The sequence below is a fragment of the Zosterops lateralis genome, assembly GCF_965231275.1.
Source record: "Zosterops lateralis genome assembly, chromosome: 32".
NCBI lineage: Eukaryota > Metazoa > Chordata > Aves > Passeriformes > Zosteropidae > Zosterops > Zosterops lateralis.
In genome coordinates this window covers 1,289,827-1,316,344 of record NC_139792.1, presented here as the reverse complement: position 1 = coordinate 1,316,344, position 26,518 = coordinate 1,289,827, and the positions used below count along the sequence as shown (strand labels likewise).

At 62.8% G+C, this 26,518-nt stretch overlaps 4 protein-coding genes across 7 annotated transcripts; 2 read left to right on the top strand and 2 right to left on the bottom strand.

Moving 5' to 3' along the window:
• Positions 1–1,705: 1,705 nt before the first annotated feature.
• Positions 1,706–4,772, top strand: BLOC1S1 (biogenesis of lysosomal organelles complex 1 subunit 1). Its single transcript, XM_083881058.1, has 4 exons — positions 1,706–1,783; positions 2,095–2,167; positions 3,124–3,256; positions 4,457–4,772. The coding sequence occupies exons 1-4, from the start codon at positions 1,723–1,725 to the stop codon at positions 4,565–4,567; spliced, it is 378 nt and encodes a 125-aa protein (XP_083737184.1). The 5' UTR covers positions 1,706–1,722; the 3' UTR covers positions 4,568–4,772.
• A 2,952-nt stretch (positions 4,773–7,724) lies between these two features.
• RDH5 (retinol dehydrogenase 5) lies at positions 7,725–11,400 on the top strand. 3 transcript variants are annotated; one of them, XM_083880914.1, is made up of 5 exons: positions 7,725–8,118; positions 9,221–9,479; positions 10,075–10,102; positions 10,375–10,510; positions 11,175–11,400. In XM_083880914.1, the coding sequence occupies exons 1-5, from the start codon at positions 7,782–7,784 to the stop codon at positions 11,396–11,398; spliced, it is 984 nt and encodes a 327-aa protein (XP_083737040.1). In that variant the 5' UTR covers positions 7,725–7,781; the 3' UTR covers positions 11,399–11,400. The 3 variants fall into 3 exon arrangements, with proteins under 3 accessions (XP_083737040.1, XP_083737042.1, XP_083737041.1); XM_083880916.1 differs by lacking the exon at positions 10,075–10,102 and adding an exon at positions 9,955–10,012 and having other exon boundaries at positions 10,405–10,510; XM_083880915.1 differs by lacking the exon at positions 10,075–10,102 and having other exon boundaries at positions 10,347–10,510.
• Positions 11,401–11,843: 443 nt separating this feature from the next.
• On the bottom strand, positions 11,844–20,877 carry CD63 (CD63 molecule). Of its 2 annotated transcripts, none has more exons than XM_083881154.1 (8): positions 20,839–20,877; positions 20,053–20,130; positions 17,299–17,487; positions 16,155–16,229; positions 14,912–15,007; positions 13,527–13,670; positions 12,651–12,734; positions 11,844–12,037 (listed from the first exon to the last, which is right to left on the bottom strand). In XM_083881154.1, the coding sequence occupies exons 2-8, from the start codon at positions 20,116–20,118 to the stop codon at positions 11,972–11,974; spliced, it is 720 nt and encodes a 239-aa protein (XP_083737280.1). In that variant the 5' UTR covers positions 20,119–20,130; positions 20,839–20,877; the 3' UTR covers positions 11,844–11,971. The 2 variants fall into 2 exon arrangements, with proteins under 2 accessions (XP_083737280.1, XP_083737281.1); XM_083881155.1 differs by lacking the exon at positions 20,839–20,877 and adding an exon at positions 20,783–20,806.
• Positions 20,878–22,171: 1,294 nt separating this feature from the next.
• On the bottom strand, positions 22,172–25,718 carry INPP1 (inositol polyphosphate-1-phosphatase; the record flags this gene model as incomplete). Its single annotated transcript, XM_083881114.1, has 5 exons — positions 22,172–22,672; positions 23,365–23,539; positions 24,438–24,641; positions 25,366–25,426; positions 25,515–25,718. The coding sequence occupies 5 exons, from the start codon at positions 25,716–25,718 to the stop codon at positions 22,180–22,182; spliced, it is 1,137 nt and encodes a 378-aa protein (XP_083737240.1). The 3' UTR covers positions 22,172–22,179.
• Between the last annotated feature and the right edge of the window lie 800 nt (positions 25,719–26,518).

Below are 26,518 nucleotides of genomic sequence, written 5' to 3'. Positions count from 1 at the left end.
CAATCCCGGGATTTATCTGGAATAAATTCTGGGATTTTTTAGGAATAAATTCTGGAATTTATCTGGAATCAATTCTGGGATTTATCAGGAATCAATCCCGAGATTTATAAGAAAAAAATTGTAGGATTTATCAGGAATAAATCCCAGGATTTATCAGGAATCCATCCCAGGCCCCTCCCCAACCTCGGGGGCAGCTCCAGGATATTTTTATCCCTCCCGGGTTATTTTTGGCCAAGTTTCCCACTCAGATTCCAGTGAGATCCACTGGGAGAACTGGGAGGGACTGGGAGGGACTGGGATCTTCTTCCTCCTCCTCTTCTTCCTCTTCCTCCTCCCAGGGAGATAAATCCCAGGATTTTTGCCTTCCTCATCCTCCCCAATCCCAGGGAATAATGGGATTTTCCTCTTCCTCCCAGGGTGATAAATCCCAGGATTTTTGCCTTCCTCCTCATCATCCTCCTTCTCCTCCCAGGGTGATGAATCCCGGGATTTTTGCCTTCCTCGTCCTCCCCAATTTGAGGGAAAATAAAGGATTCTTCCTCCCAGCTCTGGGGTTGATTAATCCTGGGATTTTTGCCTTCCTCATCCTCTTCAATCTGAGAGAATAAAGGGATCTTCCTCTTCATCCTCATCCTCCTTCTCATGCCAGGATTTTTGCCTTCCTCATCCTCCCCAATCCCAGGGAATAATGGGATTTTCCTCCTCCTCCCAGGGTGATAAATCCCAGGATTTTTGCTCCTATAGCTCCCCCAGTTCCCTATAGCCCCTACAGACCCCCCCAATCCTCTATAGCCCCTATAGACAACCCCAGCCCCCTACAGCGCCCATAGATTCCCCAGGCCCCAATGGCCCCCTCCCAGTCCCCTATAGCCCCTACAGACTACCCAGTCCCCTATAGACCCTCCCCCAGACTCCTATAGCCCCTAGAGCTCCCCCAGTCCCATATAGGACCCCCTCCCAGTCCCCTATAGCCCCTACAGACTACCCAGTCCCCTATAGACCCTCCCCCAGACTGCTATAGCCCCTAGAGCTCCCCCAGTCCCATATAGGACCCCCTCTCAGTCCCCTATAGCCCCTCCAGTCCCCTATAGTCTTTATAGCACCCCCAGTCCCCTACAGCCTCTACAGCTCCGCCAATCCCCTACAGACCCCCCCAGCTCTCTATAGCCCCTATAGGCACCCACAGCCCCCTATAGCCCTCCCAGTCCCTTATAGCCCCTTATAGACCCTCCAGTCCCCTATAGCCCCTACAGATCCCCCCAGTCCTCTATAGCCCCTATAGGCACCCACAGCCCCCTATAGCCCTCCCAGTCCCCTATAGCCCCTATAGTACCCCCAATTCCCTATAACCCTTATAGTCCCCCCTAATCCCCTACAGCCCCTACAGACTCCTCCAGTCCCCTATAGACCCTACAGACCCCCCCCAGTCTCCTATAGCCCGTATAGACTCCCCCAGTGGCCTACAGCCCATTCAATCCCCTATAGACTCCCCACCCAATCCCCTATAGACCCCCCCAGTCCCCTATAGACCCTCCAGGTCACGTGGCTCTCCACGGGGGCGGTCACGTGCTGGGGGCGTGGTCGAGTGAGAAGGGGCGTGGTAGATACAGAAGAGGGCGTGGCAGAGTGATGAGGGGGCGTGGCGTAGGGGGAGGGGGCGTGGTGTTCCCCCTCACTCAGTCACGTGGCACTCGCGGCGGGTCACGTGAGGCGTTGGCCGCCATGCTGTCCCGGCTGCTGAAGGAGCACCAGGCCCGCCAGAGCGAGCGCCGCGAACTGCAGGGTGAGTCCCCGCCCTGTCCCCATGGCAACAAACCCCGCCCGCCGCCTCCTATTGGCTGATGGAGGTGCCGCTCACCGCAGAGCGGCATCTCATTGGCTGGCGCGGCTGTCCGTCAAGAGAGGAGAAAAGGGCGGGAAGCCTGAGGGGCGGCTTGGGGGGGGGGCGGCCCGTGAGGTCACTGCTCCGAGCGGTGACGCCACACAGTGGAAATGATGGCGTCACTTGGTGTCCTGCTGACGTCACGGGGTGTCGCAGGCCCGCTGGGGGTCCCGCCGCCCCTCACGGCCCCGTCCCCGCCTGTCCCCCCCCAGAGCGGCGGCGCCGGGACGCGATCGCGGCCGCCACCCGCCTCACCGAGGCCTTGGTGGATCACCTCAACGTGGGGTGAGCCCCAAATTCCTTCTGGAACCCCCAAATTCCTTCAGGGAACCCCCATAAAGCCCCATATCCTTCCTGAGGACCCCAACCCCCCCGGGGACCCCCAAATTCCTTCAGGGAACCCTCCCCATAAAGCCCTATACCCACCCTGAAGACCCCAACCCTGCCCGGGACCCCAAAATTCCTTCTGGGAACCTCCAAATTAATTCTGGGACACCCCCCGCATATAGCCCCAGCCCTATAAATCCCCCTTCAGCCCACGAATCCCCCTCCTGCAGACCCCCAGCCCTATAAATCCTTCTTCAGGACCCCCAGCCCTATAAATCTCAATCTCCAGAACCTCCAGCCCCACAAATCCCCCTCCTCAGGGGTCCCAGCCCAACAAATCCTCTTCCTGCAGACCCCCAGCGCCACAAATCCCCTTCCTGGAGACCCCAACCCCACAAATCCCCCTCCTCAGGGGTCCCAGCCCCACAAATCCCCCTTCTTTAGGACCCTCAGTCCTATAAATCCCAATCCTCAGGGGTCCCAGCCCAACAAATTCCCTTCCTGCAGACCCCAGCCCTATAAATCCCTCTCCAGCCCCACAAATCTCCTTCCTCAGAACCCCCAGCACTACAAAACCCTCTTCCTCAGGACCCCCAACCCCACAAATCCCCCTCCTCATTCTTCCCAACCCCACAAACCCCCCTCCTGCAGACCCCCAGCCCCATAAATCCCCCTTCATTGTGACCCCAGCCCCACAAATCCCGTTCCTGAAAACCCCAGCCCCACAAAGCCCCCTCCTCATTCTTCCCAACCCCACAACCCCTCCCTGCAGACCCCCAAATCCCCTCCCAGGACCTCCCCCCTCCATTTCCCTCCCCCAAACCCCTTCCCCCACCTCTCCCCTCCCCATTTTGGGGTCTCCTCTCCTCGGGGGGGCTCCAGGTGGGGACCCCCGACCCCAATGTCCCCCCCAGGGTGGCCCAGGCCTACGTGAACCAGCGCAAACTGGACCAGGAGGTGAAGACCCTGCAGGTGCAGGCGGCACAGTTCGCCCGGCAGACCGGCCACTGGATCGCCATGGTGGAGAACTTCAACCAGGCCCTCAAGGTGGGGAGACCCCAGACCCAAAACACACACCTGGGTACAAGGGGGAGACCCTCAGGGGGTGTCACTGGGGTGAGGGGTTTTGGGGGGGTCCTATTGGGGAGGGGCACTGGGGGTTCACACTGGGGGTGTCACTGGGTCTCCATGGTGGAGAACTTCAACCAGGCCCTCAAGGTGAGACCCCAGACCCAAAAAACACACCTGGGCATGGGGGACCCTTGGAGGATCCCATTGGGGGTGTCAGTGGGGAGGGGGCACTGGGGAGGGGGCACTGGGGAACCCTTGGGGATACAGCCAGACCGGCCACTGGATCGCCATGGTGGAGAACTTCAACCAGGCCCTCAAGGTGGGGAGACCCCAGACCCAAAACACACACCTGGGTACGGGGGAGACCCTCGAGGGATCCCATTGGGGGTGTCAGTGGGGAGGGGGACACTGGGAGTGACACTGGGGTGGGGGGTATGGGGGGTCCCACTGGATCGCCATGGTGGAGAACTTCAACCAGGCCCTCAAGGTGGGGAGACCCCAGACCCAAAACACACACCTGGGCACTGGGGGACACTCGGGGGTGTCACTGGGGACAGGGGCACTGGGGGACCCTCAGGGGGTGTCACTGGGGTGGAGGGTATGGGGCGTGCCACTGGATCGCCATGGTGGAGAACTTCAACCAGGCCCTCAAGGTGAGGAGACCCCAGACCCAAAAAACCCACCCGGGCATGGGGGGGTGTCACTGGGGATGTCACCGGGGGTCCCACTGGGGAGGGGGTCACTGGGAGACCCTCAGGGATACAGGAAGGAGGAGCTGGGAGGGACCAGTTGGGGTACTGGGAGCACTGGGAGAGGGGGGATGGGGGGGAGGATGAAGCCCCCAGACCCATATGGGGTGGTCCCCAGACTGTAACGGGGGGGATGAAGCCCCCAGACCCCTGGTTTTGTGCTGGAGCAGTTGGGGAGCACCCAGGGGGTCCCAGGGAACATCCAGGGGGGTCTTGAGAAGCACCCAGGGAATTCCAGGGGGTCTTGAGGAGCACCTGGGGGGTCTGGGGCAGCTCTTAGGAGGTCTTGGGCAGAACCCAGAGGGATCTTGAGGAGCACCCAGGGGGTCTTGAGGAGCACCCAGGGCGTCCCAGGGGATCTTGAGGAACACTCAGGGGTGGGATTTCCCCCACCCAGGGGTGAGCCCCCTCCCCAAATTGCCCGCAGGAGATCGGGGACGTGGAGAACTGGGCGCGCAGCATCGAGCTGGACATGAGGACCATCGCCACGGCCCTCGAGTACGTCTACAAGGGGCAGCTGCAGCCCTCCTGCTCCTAGAGACCCCCCTAGACCCCCCAGGAAAGCCCCCAGACCCCTGGGAACCCCCCAGTACCGAGTGGGGGTCTCACCGTGGTGTCCTCAGCACTGGGATCAATGGAATAAAATCTGGGGAGGGGCACAGGGGGGTGTAGGGGGTCAGGCCGGGCCGGGGGGACCCTGGCACAGCCCCCCCGTGATCCCCCCTAAGCCCCCTCATCCTCTTTAGTGCTTAACCAGGCTCTGAGGCTGCTTTGATTGGGGACAAAGGGACCTTTGGGGACAGAATTTCCTCCCCTCGAGGGGGGCTCGGCCCCCCCCAGATCCCGGGGATGGGCTTTAATATCTGGGGGAGGGGTCATGGTGCATTTTGGGGTGATTTCCCCCAGATTCTGGGGTTGGGAGGCTTTAATTCCTTTGGGAGGGGGGTGTCAAGGCCCAATTTTAGGGTGAAGCCCCCCCGGATTCTGGGGTTGGGAGGTTTTAATTCCCTGGGGAGGGGTCAGGGTCCCATTTTGGGGTGATTCCCCCCCAGATTCTGGGGATGGGAGGGGCTTCAATTCCCCCTCCTTGGGGAGAGGTGCAGCTCCTATTTTGGGGTGAAGCCCCCCCAGATCCTGGGGATGGGAGGGTTTTAATTCCTTATGGGGGGGAGGCAAGCCCAATTTTGGGGTCCCCAACAAGGCCAGGGGTGTCCCACCGCCCCAAAATGTCCCCAAACCCCCCCCGGAGCGTTCGGGGAGGGCTCTGGGGGTCCGGGGGGGTCAATCCCACCCCGTGCCGGGTACGGGGAGGAGCCGCCGTGGCCCCCCGTGCCCCAAACCGACCCCTCCCCTGTCCCCACGCCCCCCCCCGGGGTCCCCGCCCCCTCCCCCGGCTCACACGGCCCCGAGGCCGCGGCCGGAGCAGCGCCCGCAGCCCCTCTGCCCCCCCTGAGGTATGTGGGGACCCCCCAGGGGAACGTGGGACCCCCCCCTCTGCCCAAAGACCCCCCTCTGCCCCCCTGAGTGATGTGAGGACCTCCCCCCAGGGGATGGGGGGACCCCCCCTATACACCCGAGGGTCGTGGGGACCCCCCTCCAGGGGATGTTGGACCCCCTTCTGTCCCCCTGAGGTATGTGGGGACCCCCCCGGGGGATTTGGAGACCCCCCCTCTGTCCCCCAGAGGGACATGGAGACCCCTCAAGGGACGTGGGGACCCCCCCTCTGTGTCCCCCCACCCATACCGGGGGTCTCCTGTCCCAGGGAGGGGCTCTGGGGACACGGGACAGACCCCCGGAGTCACCCCCAAATCTGAGGGTGGGATTAAATGGGGGTCCTGAGACCCCCAAACCCCTCAAAGAGGGGGGCGCAGGACAGACCCTGTGTGTCCCCTCCCTCCTCAGTGTCCCCCCTAAATCCGAGGAGTGAATTTGGGGGTCCTGCACAACCTTTTGGGGGTCCCTGCTGCCCCTTTGGGGGTCCAGTCCCCAAACCAACAGTGGGGAGGGGTCCTGACACCCCAAAACCCCTGATGGGGGTCCCGAAGGGGAAGACAGGACAAATCCCCCAAATCCCAGGGTGGGGAAGGGGGTCCTGCCACCCTTTTGGGGGTTCCCTGCTGCCCTTCTAGGGGTCCCACACACCCTTTAGGGGGTCCCTGCCGCCCCTTTGGGGGTCCAGCCCCCAAACCAACAATGGGGGGAGTCCTGACCCCCCAAAGCCCCCGGTGGGGGTCCCGAAGGGGGAGACACAGGACAAATCCCCCAAATCAGAGGGTGGGGAAGGGGTTCCTGCCCTTTTGGGGGTCCCTCCCACCCTTTTGGGAGTCTCTGCCTCCCCTTTGGGGGTCCAACCCCCAAACCAACAATGGGGAGGGGTCCTGACACCCCAAACCCCCCGTGGGGGTCCCGAAGGGGGCACGGGGCACCTGCCAAGGGAGGACACATTGTCCCCAGGGTCCCCTCCCTGCCCGGGACAGCCCGGGGGGCTCGGCTGGGCTGGGGGTCCCGGGCGGGGCGGGGTCCGGGCGGGGGTCCCGGGGGTCCCCGCTGTCCCGGGGCGGTGGGAGGGGCCGGAGGGGACCCCCCCGGAGCCCCCCCGGTGCCGGGCGGTGACGCAGCGCCCCGTTAATCCGGGCTGGGCCGCCCGGCCCCGGCCACGCCGGGCCAAGGTGGGGCTGGGGGCTCGGGGAGGGGCTTTGGGGTGCCCCCCACCCCACTGGGACAGGGCAGGGACCCCCCCCGGGTCACCCATGGGGGACAGAGGGGACAGAGCCCAGCCCTGGGTGACCCTCGTGTCCGCAGGGGGGAGTGGGGGGGACACACCCCTGTTCTGGGGGCAGGGGGGGGGCCTGGGGGTCCCAACGGGCTCCTGGGGGTCCCAACGGGGGTCCCGCGTGTCCCCTGTGGGTCACCAGCCTGTGGGGTGGCCCTGGGGCTGGTGGCACTTGGGGACATTGGTGTGGGGCACGGTGGGGACAGGCTGGTGGCACTGGGGACAGTGTGGGGCAGGGTGGGGGTCCGGGGGTCTCTGCAGACCCCATATGGGGTGTGTGGGGGTCCCAACGGGGGTCCCGTGTGTCCCCTGTGGGTCATCAGCCTGTGGGGTGGTGGCCCTGGGGCTGGTGGCACTTGGGGACATTGGTGTGGGACACGGTGGGGACAGGCTGGTGGCACTGGGGACAGGAGCCACCTCTGGTGTGGGGCAGGGTGGGGGTCCGGGGGTCTCTGCAGACCCCAAATAGGGTATGGGGGGGTCCCAACGGGGGTCCCGCCTGTCCCTTGTCCCCTCAGGTCCCCATGGTGTCCCTGTGCTGGTGGCACTGAGGGACAGGAGCGCCCCCTGGTGTGAGGCGGGGTGGGGACAGGCTGGTGGCACTGGGGGGGGGGGGTCACACAGGGTGGGGGTCCGGGCTGGGTGGGGTGGGACCCCCATGGTTTGGGCAGGGTGGGGGTCCCTCCACACCCCACCCAGGGGTCCTGTTGAGTGTCCCACATGCCCCTGTCCCCCCAGGCCATGTGGCTGTCCCTGCTGGCGCTGGTGGCAGTGCAGGGTCACACAGGGTGGGGGTCCCTCCATACCCCACCCAGGGGTCCTGTCGGGTGTCCCACATGCCCCTGTCCCCCCAGGCCATGTGGCTGTCCCTGCTGGCGCTGGTGGCACTGGGGGGGTCACACAAGGTGGGGGTCTGGGCAGGGTGGGGGTCCCTCCAGGCAGGTGAGGGGCTGCAGGGGGGTCCTGGCAGGGGTCCCACATGCCCCTGTCCCCCCAGGCCATGTGGCTGTCCCTGCTGGCGCTGGTGGCCGTGCTCTGGGCCCTGGCCTGGCTGGCCCGGGACCGCCGCACGCTGCCCACGGTGACAGACAAGCACGTTTTCATCACGGGCTGCGACAGCGGCTTCGGCAACCTGCTGGCCCGGCGGCTGGCCCGGCGTGGCTACCGAGTGCTGGCAGCGTGCCTGACCCCCCAGGGGGCCGAGAGCCTGCGAGGGGACACCGGGGGACACCTCAGGACCACCCTGCTGGATGTCACCCGCTCCGACAGCATCCGCAGGGCCGCGGAGTGGGTGCACAAGGAGGTGGGGGAGAAAGGTGAGGGGAAAAAGGGTCTGGGGGCTTGGGGAGGGTCTGGGGGCTTGGGGGGGGGATAGAGGACATGGGGGACACAGCGGGGGACACTTAGGGGACATCCCTGCTCGATGTCACCTGCTCTGAAGTGTCCACAGAGCCACAGAGAGGGTGCAGAAGGAGGTGGGAGAGAAAGGTGAGGGGAATAAAAAGGGTCTGGGGGCTTGGGGAGGGTCTGGGGGATGCAGAGGACACAGGGACCTGCAGGGGGACACAGAGGGGACACAATGGGGACAAGGACGGGAGGGTCCCAGCAGGGCACAGTGGGCACAGGGTGGGGGTCCCAGGGGCACAAATGGCAGGGTGGGCACCCTGGGGACACTCTGGGGGTCCCGGGGGACACTGGGGGTGCCATTCTGGGGATCCCCCACTCTTTGTCACTCCAAGGCACCTTTGGGACACTCTGAGGGTCCCGGGGGACACTCTGGGGGTCCAGAGGGACACTGAGGGTGTCACTCTGTGCCCCCCCAGGGCTGTTTGGGCTGGTGAACAACGCAGGCGTGGCCAACCCCATTGACCCCGGGGCACCCTGGGGGTCCCAGGGGACACTTTGGGGGTCCTTGGGGACACACAGGAGGTGACATTTTGGGGATCCTCCATTCTCTGTGTCTCCCACTCCAGGGCTGTTTGGGCTGGTGAACAATGCGGGTGTGGCCAACCCCATTGACACCCTGGGGACACTCTGGGGGTCCTGGGGGACACTGGGGGTGACATTTTGGGGGTCCTCCATTCTCTGTCCCCCCAGGGCTGGTGAAAAACGTGGGTGTGGCCAACTGCATTGACCCCAGGGCACCTTTGGGGACACTCTGGTGGTGCCTGGGGACATTCTGAGGGTCTTAGGGGACCCTGGGGTCCTTGGGGACAGTCTGGGGGTGCCGTTTTGGGGGTCCCCCATTATCTGTGCCCCCCAGGGCTGTTTGGGCTGGTGAACAACGCAGGCGTGGCCAACCCCATTGACACTTTGGGGACACTGGGGGTCCCAGGGGACACTGAGGGTACCAGAGGACACTCTGGGGGTCCTTGGGGACACTCTGGGGACACTGAGGGTGTCACTCTGTCCCCCCAGGGCTGTTTGGGCTGGTGAACAACGCGGGCGTGGCCAACCCCATCGGGCCCACGGAGTGGATGGACATTGAGGATTTCCGCCGGGTCATGGCCGTCAACGCCTTCGGGGCCATCGAGGTGACCCTGCAGCTGCTGCCGCTGCTCAAACGGGCGCGGGGCCGGGTGGTCAACACGTCCAGTGTCCTGGGCCGCATCTCGGCCAACGGCGGCGGCTACTGCCTCTCCAAGTTCTGCATCGAGGCCTTCTCGGACAGCCTCAGGTGGGGGGAGCCTGGCCTGAGACCCCTGGCCATGGCCTGACCCTGTCCTGAGACCCCTGACCATAGCATGACCCCTCTGGCCATGGTCTGACCCCTCTGGCCATGGTGTGACCTCTCTGACCATGGTCTGACCATGGTGTGACCCCTCTGACCATGGTCTGACCCTGTCCTGAGCCCTCCAGCCATGGCCTGAGTCCTCCAGCCATGGTCTGACCCCTCCGGCCATGGTCTGACCATGCCCTGACCCTTCTGGCCATGGCCTGACCATGGTGTGACCCCTCTGGCCATGGCCTGACACCTCTGACCATGGTCTGACCCTGTCCTGAGACCCCTGACCAAAGCATGACCCCTCCGACCATGGTCTGACCCCTCTGGCCATGGTCTGACCCCTCTGACCCTGCCCTGACCCCTCTGGCCATCCTGGTCACCCTGGCCATGCCCTGACCCCCCTGGTCATCCCCTGACCCCTCCCCAGGTGGGACATGGGGCACTTTGGGGTCAAGGTCAGCGTGGTGGAGCCGGGCTTTTTCAAGACCCCTCTGACCACCCCTGTGACCCCTCTGACCACCCCCTGACCCCCCTGACCCCTCCCCAGGCGGGACATGCGTCACTTTGGGGTCAAGGTCAGCGTGGTGGAGCCGGGGTTCTTCAAGATGTCCCTGACCCCTCTGACCACCCCCTGACCACCCCTATGACCCCCCTGGCCCCCCCTGTGACCCCCTGACCCCTCCCCAGGTGGGACATGGGGCACTTTGGGGTCAAGGTCAGCATAGTGGAGTCGGGGTTTTTCAAGACCCCTCTGGCCATGCCCTGACCCCACCCTGACCACCCCTATGACCCCCTGACCACCCCCTGACCCCTCCCCAGGCGGGACATGCGCCACTTTGGGGTCAAGGTCAGCATAGTGGAGCCGGGCTTTTTCAAGACCAACGTCACAGATCTCTCCTCGCTGGAGGCGGCGCTGAGGCAGCGCTGGGAGCGCCTGGAGCCCCAGACCCGCAACAGCTACGGGGAGCACTTCCTGCCCCAGTGTGAGTGAGGGGCTCAGCCCCCAGACCCCAAATTCGGCCTCTTGACCTGCCTCAGTTTCCCCTTTTTCCTGCCTGCCCCAGATTCCAAAGCTCAGTCTCACTCCTGCCTCAGTTTCCCTTTTCCACCTTCCCCAGACCCCAAATTCAGAATTTCATCCCTGCCTCAGTTTCCTTTTTCTTGTATCTCCCAGACCCCAAATTCAGCATCTTGCCCTGCCTCAGTTTCCCCTTTTTCCTGCCTGCCCCAGATCCTGAAGTTCAGACTCATCCCTGCCTCAGTTTCCCTTTTCCCCACCTTTTCCCACCTCCTCCTGACCCCAAATCTCTGCATTCCCCCCCTGCCTCAGTTTCCCTTTGCCCAACCTTTTCCTACCTCCCCCAGACCTCAAAATTCACCATCTCATCCCTGCCTCAGTTTCCCTTTCCCTGACCTTTTCCCACCTCTCAGAGACCCCAAAACTCTGAATTCCCCTTTTCCCCCCCCAGACCTGAGGGTTCAGCGGCTGCTGCTGTCCCTGCTGTGTGACAGGGACCATTTCCCCTGTGCCTCAGTTTCCCTTTGTCCCCCAGACCTGAAGGTTCAGCGGCTGCTGCTGTCCCTGCTGTGTGACAGGGACCATTTCCCCTGTGCCTCAGTTTCCCCTGACCCCTCTTTGTCCCCCAGACCTGAAGGTTCAGCGGCTGCTGCTGTCCCTGCTGTGTGACAAGGACCTGTCCAAGGTGACGCGCTGTATCGAACACGCGCTGCGGGCGCAGCACCCGCGGAGCCGCTACAGCGCGGGCTGGGACGCCAAACTGCTCTGGCTGCCGGCCTCGTACCTGCCCTCGGCCCTGGTGGACCTGGCCCTGGCCCTCATCCTGCCCAGGCCGGCCGGGAGTGTGTCCTGAGAGACCCCAGACCCAAAATGGACCCCCAAAATAAAGCCCCCAGGGTGGGGAATAAATGCGCTGAACTCGCTTGGCCTTGTTCTTGCTCGGGGTCGTGGTTGGAAAGGGGATTTGGGGACATTGAGGTAGCACATGGGACCTGGCCCTGGCCCTCATCCTGCCCAGGCCAGCCCAGAGCGTGTCCTGAGAGACCCCAGACCCAAAATGAACCCCCCAAGGGTGGGGAATAAACACCTCAAACCTGCCCAGCCAGACTTGTTCTTTCTCGGGGTTGTGGTTGGAAAGGGCATTTGGGGACATTGGGGTGACACACTGAGCCCCCAAAGCCACCAGGACCTGTCCCCCGGCCCCCCATGGGGTCAGTGGGGCACAGGGGGGACCCCAAAACTCCCCCAAACACATCAGAGCCCCACAAGGGACCCCCCAAATCACACTCATCTCTCCAGAAGCTTTTCCTCTTTATTGCAAACACAGGGGGGCCCCCCGAGCCCCCCAGGACCCCCCGAGGGGGGGGTTGGCACTTGGGACCCCCCCAGGACACCCCCGGGGGGGGCAGGAATTTGGGGAGGGGGGCTACATGACCTCGTAGCCGCTGCGGATCCCCCGCATGAGGCAACAGGAGAAGAGAACGCCCAGGACCTGGGGACAGGGACAGCACAGTGAGGGGACACTGGGGACACTGGGGGGACAATGGGGGACAGGGACAGCACAGTGAGGGGACACTGGGGGACACTGGTGGGACACTGGGGGACACTGGGGGGACAGGGACAATGGGGGGACACTGGGGGACACTGGGGGGACACTGGGGGACACTGGGGGGACAGGGACAATGGGGGGACACTGGGGGACACTGGGGGACACTGGGGGGACAGGGACAATGGGGGGACACTGGGGGACACTGGGGGACAATGGGGGACAGGGAGTGAGGGGACACTGGGGGGGACAGGGACAATGGGGGGACAGGGACAGTGGGGGGAACACTGAGGGGACAATGAGGGGGACACTGACAATGGGGGGACAGTGGGAGGACACTGGGGGTGACACTGAGGGACAATGCGGGGGACACTGGGGGGACATTTGGGGGGGTCAGGGACAATGTGGGGACAGATCTGGGGTGACAGTGACACATTTGGGGGCTCTCAGCCCACCCTGGGGGTCTCCCAGCCCCACATTTGGGGGTCTCAGCCCCACATTTGGGGGTCCCAGGCCCACATTTGGAGGGTCTCAGCCCCACATTTGAGGGGGGTCTCACCTCGAAGAGGGCGACCCCCAGCGCCACGGCCGCCAGCAGCAGGATGTTCCTCCTGACCCACCCCTCGAGGCTGGGCAGGCACCCCTGGGGGGCACGGGGGGGTCAGGGGGCTCGGGGACCCCCCGAGGGGAGGGGGGACACTGATCATGCCCCCCCCGAGCCCCAAAAATTCCCTCTGTGACCCCCAGAACCCCCAAACCCCCTCTGTGACTCCCCAAACCCCCTGACACCCCAAACCCCCAGGCCCCCTCTGTGACCCCCCAGACAACCCTAATCCCCTCTAGGACCCCCCCAGATCCCCTTTATGACCCCCCAAACCTCTCTAAGACCCTCTGTGACCCCCCTGACCCCCTTTATGACCCCCCAGACCCCCCTATGACCCCCCACATCCCCCTAAACCCCCTCTATGACTCCCCAGACACCCCCAAACTCCCTCTGTTCCCCCCCAGAACCCCCCAAACCCCTCTATGACCCCCCCAACCACCTCTGTGACCCCCCTGACCCCCTTTGGGACCCTCCAGATGTCCCCAGACCCCCTTTATGACCCACCAAAACCCTCCAAACCCTCTTTGTGACCCCCCAGACACCCCCAGACCCCTTCTATGAGCCCCCCAAACCCTCTTAATGACCCGCCCCAGATGCCCCCAGACCCTCTATGACCCCTTAACCCCCTCTGTGTCTCCCCACAACCCCCCAGACCCCTTCCATGACCCCTCCAAACCCCCTTTATCACCCCCCACACCCTTCTATGACCCCTAAATCCCCTCTGTGACTCCCCAAACCCTCTCACCAGACTCCCAAAACCCCCTCTATGACCCTCCCCAGTGTCGGGGACCCCCCCGAGGGCTCCCCCACGATTTGGGGGGTGGGTCTCACCTTCTCATAGATGGTTTGGGGCGTGGGCCGCACGTTGCAGGTGTCGGTGTTGATGCGGCAGCACGAGCGGGGCACGGTGTCATTGTCCCTAAAGCGGGGAATGGTGGCCCAGTCCGTGTAGTTGTGCACCCCACAGCACTGGAACTGCTCAGAAATAAATTATATATTAGATATATTATGTATTTTATATATATATATAGCATATATGTGTGTAAGATATGTATATATAACATATATATGTATATATAATATTTGTATGCATGGTGTCATTGTCCCCAAAGTGTCCAATGGTGCCCCAGCCCGTGTCATTGTGCACCCACAGCACTGGAAGTGCACAGAAATAAATGTATAAATAATATAAAATACCTGTATACATAGTGTATGTATGTATATAATACATATCTATACGTATATAGAATATATGTATATACATATACATGTATGTATGCATTATGAATAGTGTATGTATATAGAATGTATGTATATATATGTATAACATGTACCTATATGTATATATAAAACATACATATATATAAATGTAGTATGTGTCCATATATGTATAATAAATATATATCATATATATACGTATAATAAAATAATATTACGTATACATATAAATATATACATATAAATAATAATATATCATATATATATGTACATATGTACAATGTACATATATATGTATACAGAACATATGTATATAGGTATATATGTATATACACATAATGTGGACATATAATGTATGCGTGAATATATAACATATGTATCTACATATATATAATATGTGTCTATATGTATATCTATATATAATATAGATGTACATATATACAATGTGCATATTTGTATGTAGAATATACGTATGTATATATGCATGTATTATGTATAGTATATATATATATAATGTAAGTATATACACATAATATATATATAATGTATGTATATACACATATAATATATATAAAGTACATATATATAATATATGCATATATATGTATAACAAATGAACATTAAAAAATATATAACACATGTATATACGTATATATGTACCTATATATGTACAATATATATAATATAATCTACATATGTACAATGTACATATATGTGTGTATATATAGTATACATATACACATATATATGTATCTATATATGCATGTATTATGTATAGTATATGTATATATAATGCATGTATTTACATGTATTATATATATAATGTATGTATATATACATATATACACATATGTACATATAATGTATGTATATATATATAACAGATGCATATACGTAAATATAACATGTGTCTATATACGCGTAATATATTTAGAGATATTAATTTTTTTAAAAATTCTATGAAATTTGAGCAGCAAAGTGAGTTTTTTCGCACTGACCTCCTTCTGGAAGGCGTCCAGCGCAGTGGTCAGTGAGGGGTCCTGGTCATATCTCCTCATGGCCTCCCACAGCCCGTCCTCCACCAGCCCCGGCACCTGGGGGGGGTCAGGGGGGTCACGGGGGGCTCAGGGACCCCCAGTGTGGGGCAGGGACAGTGTGGCCCCCCTTTCTGAACCCCCATGCGACCCCCTTTGTGACCCCCCATGTGACCCCCTTTGTGACCCCTCTCTTTGTTACCCCCCACTGCGACTCCCCCATTGTCACCCCCCCTTTATGATCCTCCATTGTGACTCCCCCATAGTGACCCCGATTTTTGTGACAGCCCCCCTTTATGACCCCCCATTGTCACCCCCCCTTTGTGGCCCCCCACTTTGTCACCCCCTCATTGTGACCCCCCCTTTATGACACCCCATTGTCACCCTCCCTTTATGACACCCCCATTGTGACCCCCCCATTGTGGCCCCCCACTTTGTCACCCCCTCACTGTGACCCCCCCATGAAACCCCCTCATTGTGACCCCTCCATTGGGACCCCCTCATTATGACCCCCCATGGTGATCCCTCCATTGTGATCCCCCCATTGTGACCCCACTTTGTCATCCCCCCCATTGTGACCCCTCCTCACCATGACCTTGACCCCTCCACTATGACCCCCCCCAAGCCCCTCACCCCAAATCCCTGCTGTGACCCTCCCCGACCCCACCCTGAGCCCCCCAAACCCCCCCCAGAGTCCCCCCATCCTGGTATTGGGGGGTCTTGGGGATCCTGGGGGTCAGGAAGGTCACAGGGGGGTCATAGGGGGGGTCAGGAGGGTCCAGGGGGTCATGGGGGGGTCCAGGGGGATCACGGGGGTCACAGAGGGGTCAAGGGGGGGATACAGGGGGTCACATGGGGAGGTCAGGGGTCACAGAGGGGTCTGGGGGGGTCATAGGAGGGGTCACAGGGGGGTCTGGGGGGGTCAGACAGATATGGGGGGGTGTCAGGGGGTTCAGGGGGTCACAGGGGTGACAGGGGTGGTCACAGGGGGGTCTGGGGGGTCCCAGAGGGGTCACAGGAGGGTCTGGGGTGTCACAGGAGGGGTCCAGAGGGGTGACAGGGGGTGTCGGGGGGTCACAGGGGGGGTGTCAGGGTGTTCAGGGGGTCACAGGGGGGATCACACAGGGGTCAGGGGGTCACAGAGGGGTCATGGGGGTCCAGGAGGGTCACAGGGGGGTCACAGGGGCTCAGGGGTGGGGACCCCCACCTTGTGTTTGAAGACGTATCCGGTGATGGCGGCGGCGATCTCCACCAGGAAGATGAGGCTGAGCAGGACAGCAAACTGGGGGGGCACGGGGGGGTCATAAAGGGGGTCTGGGGGGGGGGTCTTGGTGGGGTTTTCCCAATGTGGGGCTGGGTCAGGGGTCCTGGAGTGGTCCCAGGGGCGTCCTGGCGGGGGCATCCCGAAGTGGGGCTGGGTCAGGGGTCACAGGGGGGTTCCGAGGGGGTCCTGGGGGGATCCCAGGGTGGTCTGGGGAGGTCCTGGTGGGGTTTTCCGAATGTGGGGCTGGGTCAGGGGTCACAGGGGGGTCCTGGGGTGTCCCAGGGGTGTCCTGGGGGGTCCCAGAGAGAACCTGGGGGGGTCCTGGGGAGGTCTTGGTGGGGGTGTCCTGATGTGGGGCTGGGTCAGGAGTCCCAGAAGGATCCCAGGGGGGTCCCAGGGTGTTCCTGGGGTAGTCCCAGGGGTCCCGAGGGGGTCCCAGGAGGGTCCCAAAGTGGTCCCAGGGGGGATCCTGGCGAGGGTTTCCCAATGTGGGGCTGGGTTAGGGGTCCCAGGGGGGTCCCAGGGAGAACCTGGGGGGGTTCCTGGGAGGTCCTGGCAGGGGTGTCCCGATATGGGGCTGGGTCTGGGTTCCCAGGGTGGTCCCTGGGGCTGTCCCAGGGGTGTCCCGGGGGGATTCCCGGGGGATCTTGGGGGGGGTGTCCCACTATGGGGCTGGGTCAGGGGTCCAAGGGTGGTCCTGGGGGGATCTTGGTGGGGGTGTCCTGATCCTGGGCTGGGTCAGGGGTCCAGGGGCTGTCCCAGGGGTGTCTCGGGGGGATTCCTGGGGGTGTCCTGGCAGGGGTGTCCTGATGTGGGGCTGGGTCTGGGTTCCCAGGGTGGTCTCAGGGTGGTCCCAGGGGTGTCCCGGGGGGATTCCCGGGGGTGTCCTGGCAGGGGTGTCCCGATATGGGGCTGGGTCAGGGGTCCCAGGGTGGTCCCAGGGTGGTCCCAGGGGTGTCCCAGGGGGATTCCTGGGGGTGTCCTGGCAGGGGTGTCCCGATATGGGACTGTCCCAGGGGTCCCAGGGTGGTCCCAGGGTGGTCCCAGGGGTGTCCCGGGGGGATTCCCGGGGGCGCCCCCCCCTCACCGTGGTGACCATGCAGTAACTCTCCCTCCAGGCGCCGCAGCAGCCGAAGAAGGAGGTGAAGAAGATGACGACCCCCAGCACCACCACGGCCACCGGGGTCCACACCGAGCCCGACACCGGCGCCACCGGAGCCCGGCCCAGGGTCACCAGCGCCAGCACCCCGATGGCCACCAGGGCCACCCCGCACACCTGGGGGGCACAGAGGGTCAGGAATCATCCAAAAAAAAAAAAAAAAATCCCTAAAAAAATCCCCCCAAAAATCCCCCAAATAATGCCCCAAATAAATCCCCCAAATGAAGCCCCCCAAAAATCCCACAAATAATCCCCCAAATGAACCCCCAAATAATGCCCCAAATAAATCCCCCAAATTAATCTCCCAAATAATGAATCCCCCCAAATAAACCCCCCAAATGAACCCCCCAATTAATCCCCCAAATAATGAACCCCCCCCAAATAAACCCCCAAATAAACTCCCCAAATTAATCCCCCAAATAATGAATCCCCCACAAATGAATCCCACAAATGAACCAGTCAAATAATGAACCCCCCAAATGGATCCCCCAAATAAACCCCCAAATGAACTCCCCAAATAAATCCCTCCCAAATAAATCCCCCAAATTAATCCCCCAAATAATGAACCTCCCCAAATGAACCCCCCAAATGATCCCCCCAAATAATCCCCCCAAATGAACCCCCCAAATAATCCCCCCAAATGAACCCCCCAAATTATTCCCCAAATTAATCCCCCAAATAATGAACCCCCCCAAATAAACCCCCCAAATAAACCCCTCAAATTAATCCCCTCAAATTAATCCCCCAAATAATGAACCCCCCAAATAAGCCCCCAAATCATGAACCCCCCCAAATTATTCCCCCAATTAACCCCCCAAATTCCCCCTCGGGCTCCCTGTCCCGCTCTGATTTGGGGTCAAATTTAGGGGAGGGAGTGGGACACCAGTTCATCCCCCCCTCCCTCCCCCCCACCCGTGGGAGGAGACACGGGAGTGACACGGGAGTGACACGGGAGTGACACGGGAGGGGACAGCGGGAAGTGCAGGAAGTCCGGCCTTTCCGGCCACGCGGAGAGGGGGGAGCTGCACAAATTTGGGGGACTGTCTGTCCTCCCCCCCCTCCAGACCCCTCCCCATGGCAGGGGACTGTCCCTGCTGTCCCCAGTGTCCCCAGTGTCCCCAGGGCGGGGGGGTGGCACCGTGTCCCGCTGTTGTCACCGTGTCACCGTGTCACCGTGTCCCCCCCCACCCCGCCCTGAGCCACTCGAGGGGTGACTCAGCTCGGCGACATCAGGGTGGGGACATGGGGACACGGCCCTGCCTGGCTGGGGGGGGGGAAAGGGCTGCGTGTCCCCCACCATGTCCCCTCTGTGTCCCCCCGGGTCTGCTCTGTGTCTCCCCATCATGTCCCCCCCATGTCCCCTCTGTGTCCCCCTCATGTCCCCCCCATGTCCCCTCTGTGTCCCCCTCATGTCCCCCCCATGTCCCCTCTGTGTCCCCCTCATGTCACCCCCATGTCCCATCCGTGTCCCCCCATCTTCGCCCCCGTGTCCCTCTCCGTGTTCTCCCATGTCCCCTCTGTGTCCCCCCCTATGTCCCTCCTCTGTGTCCCCCCCTTTCCTCCCCCCATGTCCCCTCTCTCTTCTCCCCAGTGTCCCCCTTCCGTGTCCCTCCCGTGTCCCCCCATGTCCCCTCTCTGTCCTCCCCATGTCCCCCCTCCATGTCCCTTCTCTATCCCCCCATGTCCCCTCTCCGTGTCCCCTCTCTATCCCCCCAGTGTCACCCCATGACCCTTCTGTGTCCCCTTCATATCCCCCCATGTCCCCTCCGTGTGTCGCCCTGGGTCTGCCCTGTGTCCCCCTCCTGTCCCCTCTGTGTCCCCCAATGTCTCCCCCATGTCCACTCCTGTGTTCCCCTCTTGTCCCCTCCATGTCCCCCCCACGTGTGCCCCCGTATCCCCCCTCCGTGTCCCCTCTCTGTCCCATCCGTGTCCCCCCATGTCCCCTCTGTGTATCCCCCTCTGTGTCTCCCCATGTCCCCCCATGTCCCTCCTCTGTGTCCCATCCGTGTCCCCCCATGTCCCCTCTCCGTGTCTCCTCTCTTTCCCCCCAGTGTCCCCCTCTGTGTGTCCCCCCCATGTCCCCTCCTGTCCCTCCCATGTCCCTCCGGTATCCCCCCCAAGTCCCCCCTCCGTGTCCCCTCTCTGTCCTCCCAGTGTCCCTCCATACCCCTCCCCATGTCCCCCCCATGACCCCTCCTGTCCCCTCTCTGTGCCCCCCATGTCCCCCACCATGTCCCCCCCGTGTCTCCCCCACTCTCCGGCCGTTGGCTCTCGCTGCTCTTTCCTCACCCCGACTTCCCCAAAATCGCCTCCCGCCACTTTTGGGGGTCCCCCCTGTCCCCCTCGGTGTCCCCACAGTGTCCCCACAGTGTCCCCACATCCTCCTGCCCTTGAGGTCCCCTGTCCCTCCCCCTCGGGGACAGGATGTGGCTTCACCCCGTGTGACAACAACCCCCCCATTTCCTCCCCCAAAGCACCGGGACCCCCCAAATCCAGCACTAGGACCCCCTCAAAGCCCCGAGACCCCCCAGATCCAGCCCCGAGACCCCCCAGAGCACCGGGACCTCCCCAAATCCAGCCCCAGGACCCCCTCCCCAGCCCCGGGACCCCCCAAACCCGGAGGTCCCCCCGTTCTGCCGGTCCCGGTCCCCCCCCCCTCCCCCCCCGGTTCTCAGGACTCACCCAAAAGATGAAGTTGAAGAAGAAAACCAAAAACTTGACACATTTCATCCCTCCTTCCACCGCCATGGCCGGGCCGTGCTGCGGGACCCGCGGGGCTCAGCACCGGGACCGGGCCCGGTACCGCTCCCACGGCCGGGAAACCGGCACCGGCACCGCCCCAAGGCCCGGTACCGCTCCCATCCCCGGTCCCGGTGCTCTCGGAGGTCCCGGTACCGTTCCCTCCCCAAACCGGGTTCCCAAAAGGGTCCCGCGCCCGGTTCTGGTGTTGTTTTCATCCCCCGGGCTCGGTGGTCCCGGAAATTCCCGGGGTTGTCCCCCCCCCATCCTGGCCCGGCTCCCGGTGCCGCCCCCTCTTCGGTTCCGGGTGGTCCCGGTTCCGTTCCCTCTCCGGTTCCGGGTGGTCCCGGTTCCGCTCCCTCTTCGGTTCCGGGTGGTCCCGGTTCCGTTCCCCACCCAGCCCCGGTGGTTCCGGTCCTGTTCACCCACTTTTCCCGGTTCTGTTACCCCCCCCACCCCCGGCCCCAGTTCCGTTCCCCACCCAGTCCCGGTGGTCTCGGGCCCGTTCCTCACACTTTTCCGGCCCCTTTTCCCCCTTTCCCGGTTCCTTTCCCCCTCCCCGGTCCCGGTACCACTTTCCCCCAGTCCCGGCCCCTTTTTCCCCTCCTTTCCCGGTCCCTTTTTCCCCCCGGGTCCCGGTTCCTTTCCCCCTCCCCTGTCCCGGCCCCGGTACCGTTCACCCCCCGGTCCCGGTTCTGTCCCCCCTTTCCCGGTCCCGGTCCCGCTCACCGCCGCCCTTCCCGAGGGCTCCGGATCATGTGATGGGGGCGAGTCCCCGGGACACCGAGACCGCCCCGGGCCCGCCCCGGGACTGGGCCCGCCCCGGGAACCGGCACCGGGGGGACACCGGGGGGACACCGGGGGACACCGAGGGGACACCCAGGGGACACCCAGGGGACACCGGGGGGACACCCAGGGGACACCGGGACCCCCTCTGGAAACGGCACAGCAACGGCGGGTGGAGAGCCTTTATTGGGGGGTCATGGGGGGACACCCAGGGGATACACAGGGACACCCAGGGGACACCCGAGGGTCCCACACAGGGGACTCTGAGATCTCGATGAGTCCCGTACCGGGGTCCCAAACCCGCCCGACCCCGAACCGGGGGGGTCCCAGAGCCCCCCCGAGGTCCCTTGTCACCCCTGACCCCGCACCCAGGGGTCCCTGTCACCCCTGACCCCTCACCCAAGGGTCACAGACCCCCCTGACCCCACAGCCAGGGGTCCCAGAGCCCCCCCTGAGGTCCCTGTCACCCCTGATCCCACAGCCCGGGGTCACTGTCAGCCCTGACCTCACACCGGGGGTCCCAGACCCCCCGACCCTTCACCCCGGGGTCGCTGCTGTCCCCCTGTCCTTGGTCCCTGCCACCCCAAAGTCCTGGGGGAGCCCTGACCCCTCACCCTGGGGTCCCAAACACCCTGAACCCCTCACCCCGGGGTCACAGCCCCTCCTGACCCCTCACCCAGGGGTCCCAAACACCCTGAACCCCTCACTCCGGGGTCACAGCCCCTCCTGACCCCAAACCCTGGGGTCCCAAACACCCTGGACCCTTCACCCCGGGGTCACAGCCCCTCCTGACCCCTCACCCAGGGGTCCCAAACACCCTGAACCCCTCACCCCGGGGTCACAGCCCCTCCTGACCCCTCACCCAGGGGTCCCAAACACCCTGAACCCCTCACTCCGGGGTCACAGCCCCTCCTGACCCCTCGCCCTGGGGTCCCAGCCCCCCAAATCCCCATCCCGGGGGTTCTCCAGCCCCTCCTGGCCCCCCAGTCCGGGGTCCCTGCCCCTCTTACGCTTTACCCAGAGATCCCAGGCCCCCAAATCCTCTACCCCAATGTCCCACAGCCCCCCAAATCCCCACCCCAATGTCCCCCATCCCCTCCTGACCCCACTCCTGGGGGTCCCTGTCCCCCAAATCCCCCACCCTGGGTCCCCCAGCTCCTCCTGACCCCCCACCCCGATGTCTCAGCCCCCCAAATCCCACACCCCGGGGTCCCAGCCCCCCAAATCCCCCACCCCGGGGTCCCAGCCCCCCAAACCCCCTCCCCACTGCCCCCCTCCCCAATATCACAACCCGGGCAGGTCCCTCAGCGCCTCCAGCACCGCCCGCAGGTTCTGGGGGTGCACAAAGGCCACGAGCCCCCCTCTGTTTGCCCAACGCTCAGAGCCCTCCAGCCCCTCCTGGGGGCGGTGATAGAGCACCTCGGGGGGCTCCCCCTCGCCCCCCTCCCTCAGCACCCTCAGAGCCCCCTCCAGGGGCACCAGGCCGCCCCCCAGGGCACGCAGGATGGCGTGGGGGGCACACGAGTCCCAGGCGAAGGTGGTGGCCTGGGAGGACACGAAGGCGTCCGCCAGCCCCAGGGCCACGCAGAGGAGTTTGTACCCAGCCCCCGCCGCCAGAAGTGGGGGACCCCCGCCCAGGGAGCCCAGAGCCCCCCGCACCGCAGGGCGCTCGGCCCGGCTCAGCACCACACGGGGACACGGCCGGACACACGGAGGGGACAGCGAGCACAGCCGGGTGTCACCGTGAGCCACTCCCCAGTGGTAGCGGCCCTGCCACCTGTGGGGACAGGGGGGACATGGTGGGGACACAGGGAGGGGACAGTGAGCACAGCCGGGTGTCACCGTGAGCCACTCCCCAGTGGTAGCGGCCCTGCCACCTGCGGGGACAGGGGGGACACGGTGGGGACATGGTGGGGACATGGGGTGGGGACAGGGGGGACATGGTGGGGACATGGGGTGGGGACATGGGGGGGCACATGGTGGGGACATGGAGCACAGGGTGAGGAGAATGGGGGGACCCCAAAGTGGGGGGAATAGGGACCTCAGGGTGGGGAATATGGGGACCCTCAGGGTGCAGGGTCAGGGGGGATAGGGACTTCCAGGGCAAGGGGTATGGGGAGGACAGGGACCCCCAAGGTGAGGGGTTTGGAGACCCCCAGGGTGCAGGGTCAGGGGAAGAGGGACCCCCAGGGTGGAGGGATATGGGGGAATGGGGATCTCGGGGTCAGGGCGGACAGGGACCCCAGTGGTGGGGGGAATGGGGGGACAGGGACACCAGGGTGGGAGATGGAGAAATGGGGACCCCAGGGTGAGGGGAATGGGGAAACTGAGACCCCAGGGTGGGAGATGGGGGAATGGGGATCCCAGGCTGTGGGGTCAGGGGTCACAGAGACCCAGGGTGAAGGGTCAGGGACCCCCAGTGCAGGTTCAGGGGTGTCAGGGACCCCCAGTGCAGGATCAGGGCTGTACCTGCGGGTCTGGGGGTCCCTCTGGAAGAAGGGCTCGTTGATGACCCCCAGGACGGGCACCCCGGTGTGGCGGTCAAAGGCCCCCACCAGCACCAGGGCCGAGCAAAGCCCCCCGGGGGCCACCCCATCGATGGGGGCCACGTCCTCACGGCCCCCGATGAACTCGTTGGTGGAGTCTGGGGGATGCCGGGGGGTCAGACCCCGGCCCTGTCCCCATCCCTGTCCCCATCCCTGTCCCCATCCATGTCCCCATCCATGTCCCATCCCTGTCCCCATCCCTGTCCCCATCCCTGTCACCATCCCATCCCACAGTCCCTGTTCCCATCCTGGCCCTGGACTTGTCCCCATCCCTGTCCCCATCCAATCCCACAGTCCCTGTCCCTGTTCCCATCCTGGCCCTGGACGTGTTCCCAACCTGGCTCTGTCCCCAGCCTGGCCCTGTCCCCATCCCTGTCCCCAAGCCATCCCTGTCCCTATCCCTGGCCCCATCCATCCCTGTACCTGTTTGCCTTCCATCCATCCATCCCATCCCATCTTGTCCTGTTCACGTCCCTGTCCCTGTCCCCATCCCTGTCCCTGTCCCTGTTCCCATCCTGGCCCTGTTCCCATCTTGGCCCTGGCCCTGGCCTTGTCCCATTCCTGTCCCCATCCCATCCCTGGCCCTGTTTCCATTCCATCCATCCCATCCCATCCCATCTTGTCCTGTCCCTGTCCCCATCCCTGTCCCTGTCTCTGTTCCCATCCTGTCCCTGTCCCCATTCTATCTGTATCCCCGTCCTATCTGTATCCCCATCCCAGTCTCCATCCTGTCCCTGTTCCCATCCTGTCCCTGTCCCTGCTCCCATCCTGGCCCTGACCCTGTCCCCATCCCTGTCCCCATCCCCATCCCTGTCCCCAGTGTCCCTGTCCCCATCCCATCCCTGTCCCCATCCCCATCCCTGTCCCCATCCCTGTCCCCAGCATCCCTGTCCCCATCCCATTCCTGTTCCCATCCCTGTCCCCATCCCTGTCCCCAATCCCCACCCCTGTCCCCATCCCTGTCCCCATCCCGGTCCCCACCCCACAGCCCCTCACCAATGGGGTCTATCCATATCCCCAGGTCCCCCGGGGACACTCCGGGCTCGATGCCATCCAGCTCCGTGTCCCCAAGTGTCACCTCGCTGTGCACAGCCTGTGCCAGCAGCTCTGCCGCCCTCGTCTGCTCGGGGCCCAGCACGGCCACCAGCAGGGCCACCGTGTCCTCGGGGGTGTCACAGACCCGCACTGTCACCGTGCCACCTGTGGGGACCCTGTGTCAGTCCCTGGGGTGGCACAGGGACACCCAGGGGTGTCACAGACCCGCACTGTCACCGTGCCACCTGTGGGGACCCCAAATCAGTCCCCAGAGGTGTCACAGACTGGCACTGTCACCGTGCCACCTGTGGGGACCAAATCAGCACCCAGGGGTGGCACAGACCGCATTGTCACCCTGCCACCTGCAGGGACCCCAAATCAGCCCCCAGGGTGGCACAGGGACACCCAGGGTGGAACAGGGACACCCAGGGTGGCACAGGGACATGGCACAGGGACCCCTGACTCAGCCACGGCCCCACAGACCCCAGTGTGGGGACCCTGACCCAGCCATGGGAATGTTGGGACATGGGGACATGGGGCAGGGTGACACTGGGACATTGAGACATGGGGGCATGGGGACACTGGGACATGGAGACATGGGGACACTGGGATGTATGGGGACATGGGAATGTGGGACATGGGGACATTGGGACATGAGGACATGGGGACATGGGAATGTGGGGACACGGTGATATGGAACATGGAGTGGGGTGACATTGGGACATGGGGCAGGGTGACACTGGAATATGGGCACATGGAGACCCTCTCCTCATCCTTGGCCCCACATCTCCCATAGACATCCCCACCCTGCTGTCCCCACATTGTCCCCACCCTGTCCCCACGCTGTCCCCACACTGTCCCCACGCTGTCCCACGCTGTCCCCACTCACCGTGCGCGCCCCTGAAGTCGCTGGACTCCTCCCCGTGGATGTGTCCCCGCAGCTCGGGGAACTGGGGGGACACCGAGGGAGGGAGGGGACACTCAGGGGAGGCTCAGGCAGTGCCACCACCCCCCTGCCACCCCCGGGACTGTCCCCACCTGTGTCCCCAGGTCGTGTTTGATCAGCTCCTGGATCAGGACATCCGCCAGGGTCTTGAAGTCGCGCAGGAACCGCGCGTTCCTGTCCGGGCCCGACTTCTCGGCCACCAGCAGGCGGAAGAGCGGCTCCTCCGCCCGGCACAGCCGCGCCACCTCCGCCGCCTTCTGCGACACCGCCACCAGCGCCCGCAGCAGCCCCGACATGGCCCGGGGACACCGGACACGGCTGGGGACAGGGGGACACTGCTGGGGACACTGCTAGGGATATGGGGACATAGGGATATGGGGATGTGGGGACAGGGGACACTGGGGACACTGCTGGGGACACCGGGGACACTGCTGGGGACACGGCTGGGGACAGGGGGACATAGGGATATGGGGATTTGGGGACACGGTGACACTGGGATGTGGGGACAGGGGGATGTGGGGAGAGGGTGACATTGGGATGTGGGGACAGGGGGACACTGGGATTTGGGGACAGGGGGACACTAGGATGTGGGACACGGTGACATTGGGATTTGGGGACAGAGGGACACTGGGATGTGTGGACATGGACATGGGGAAGGGTGACACTGGGATGTGGGGACAGGGTGACATCGGGATTTGGGGACAGAGGGACACTGGGACATGGGGATGTGGAGATTTGAGGACATGGACATGGGGACATGGACACTGGGATGTGGGGACATTGGGATGTGGGGACAGGGCCATGTGGGGATTTGGGGACAGGGTGACATTGAGATTTGAGGACAGGGGGGCATGCAGATGTTGGGCCACGGGGACAGAGTGACACAGGGACACGGGGACACAGGGACATAACTGTGGAGACAGAGGTGACATGGGAACACAGGGCTGTGGGGACACGGGGACACGGGGGGGCGTGGCCCTATCCTGCGGGGACACACAGAGCTGTCCCCAGGCTGTCCCCAGGGGGGGTGGCCCTGTCCCCACGCTGTCCCCACGCTGTCCCCAGGGGGGGTGGCCCTGTCCCCAGGCTGTCCCCA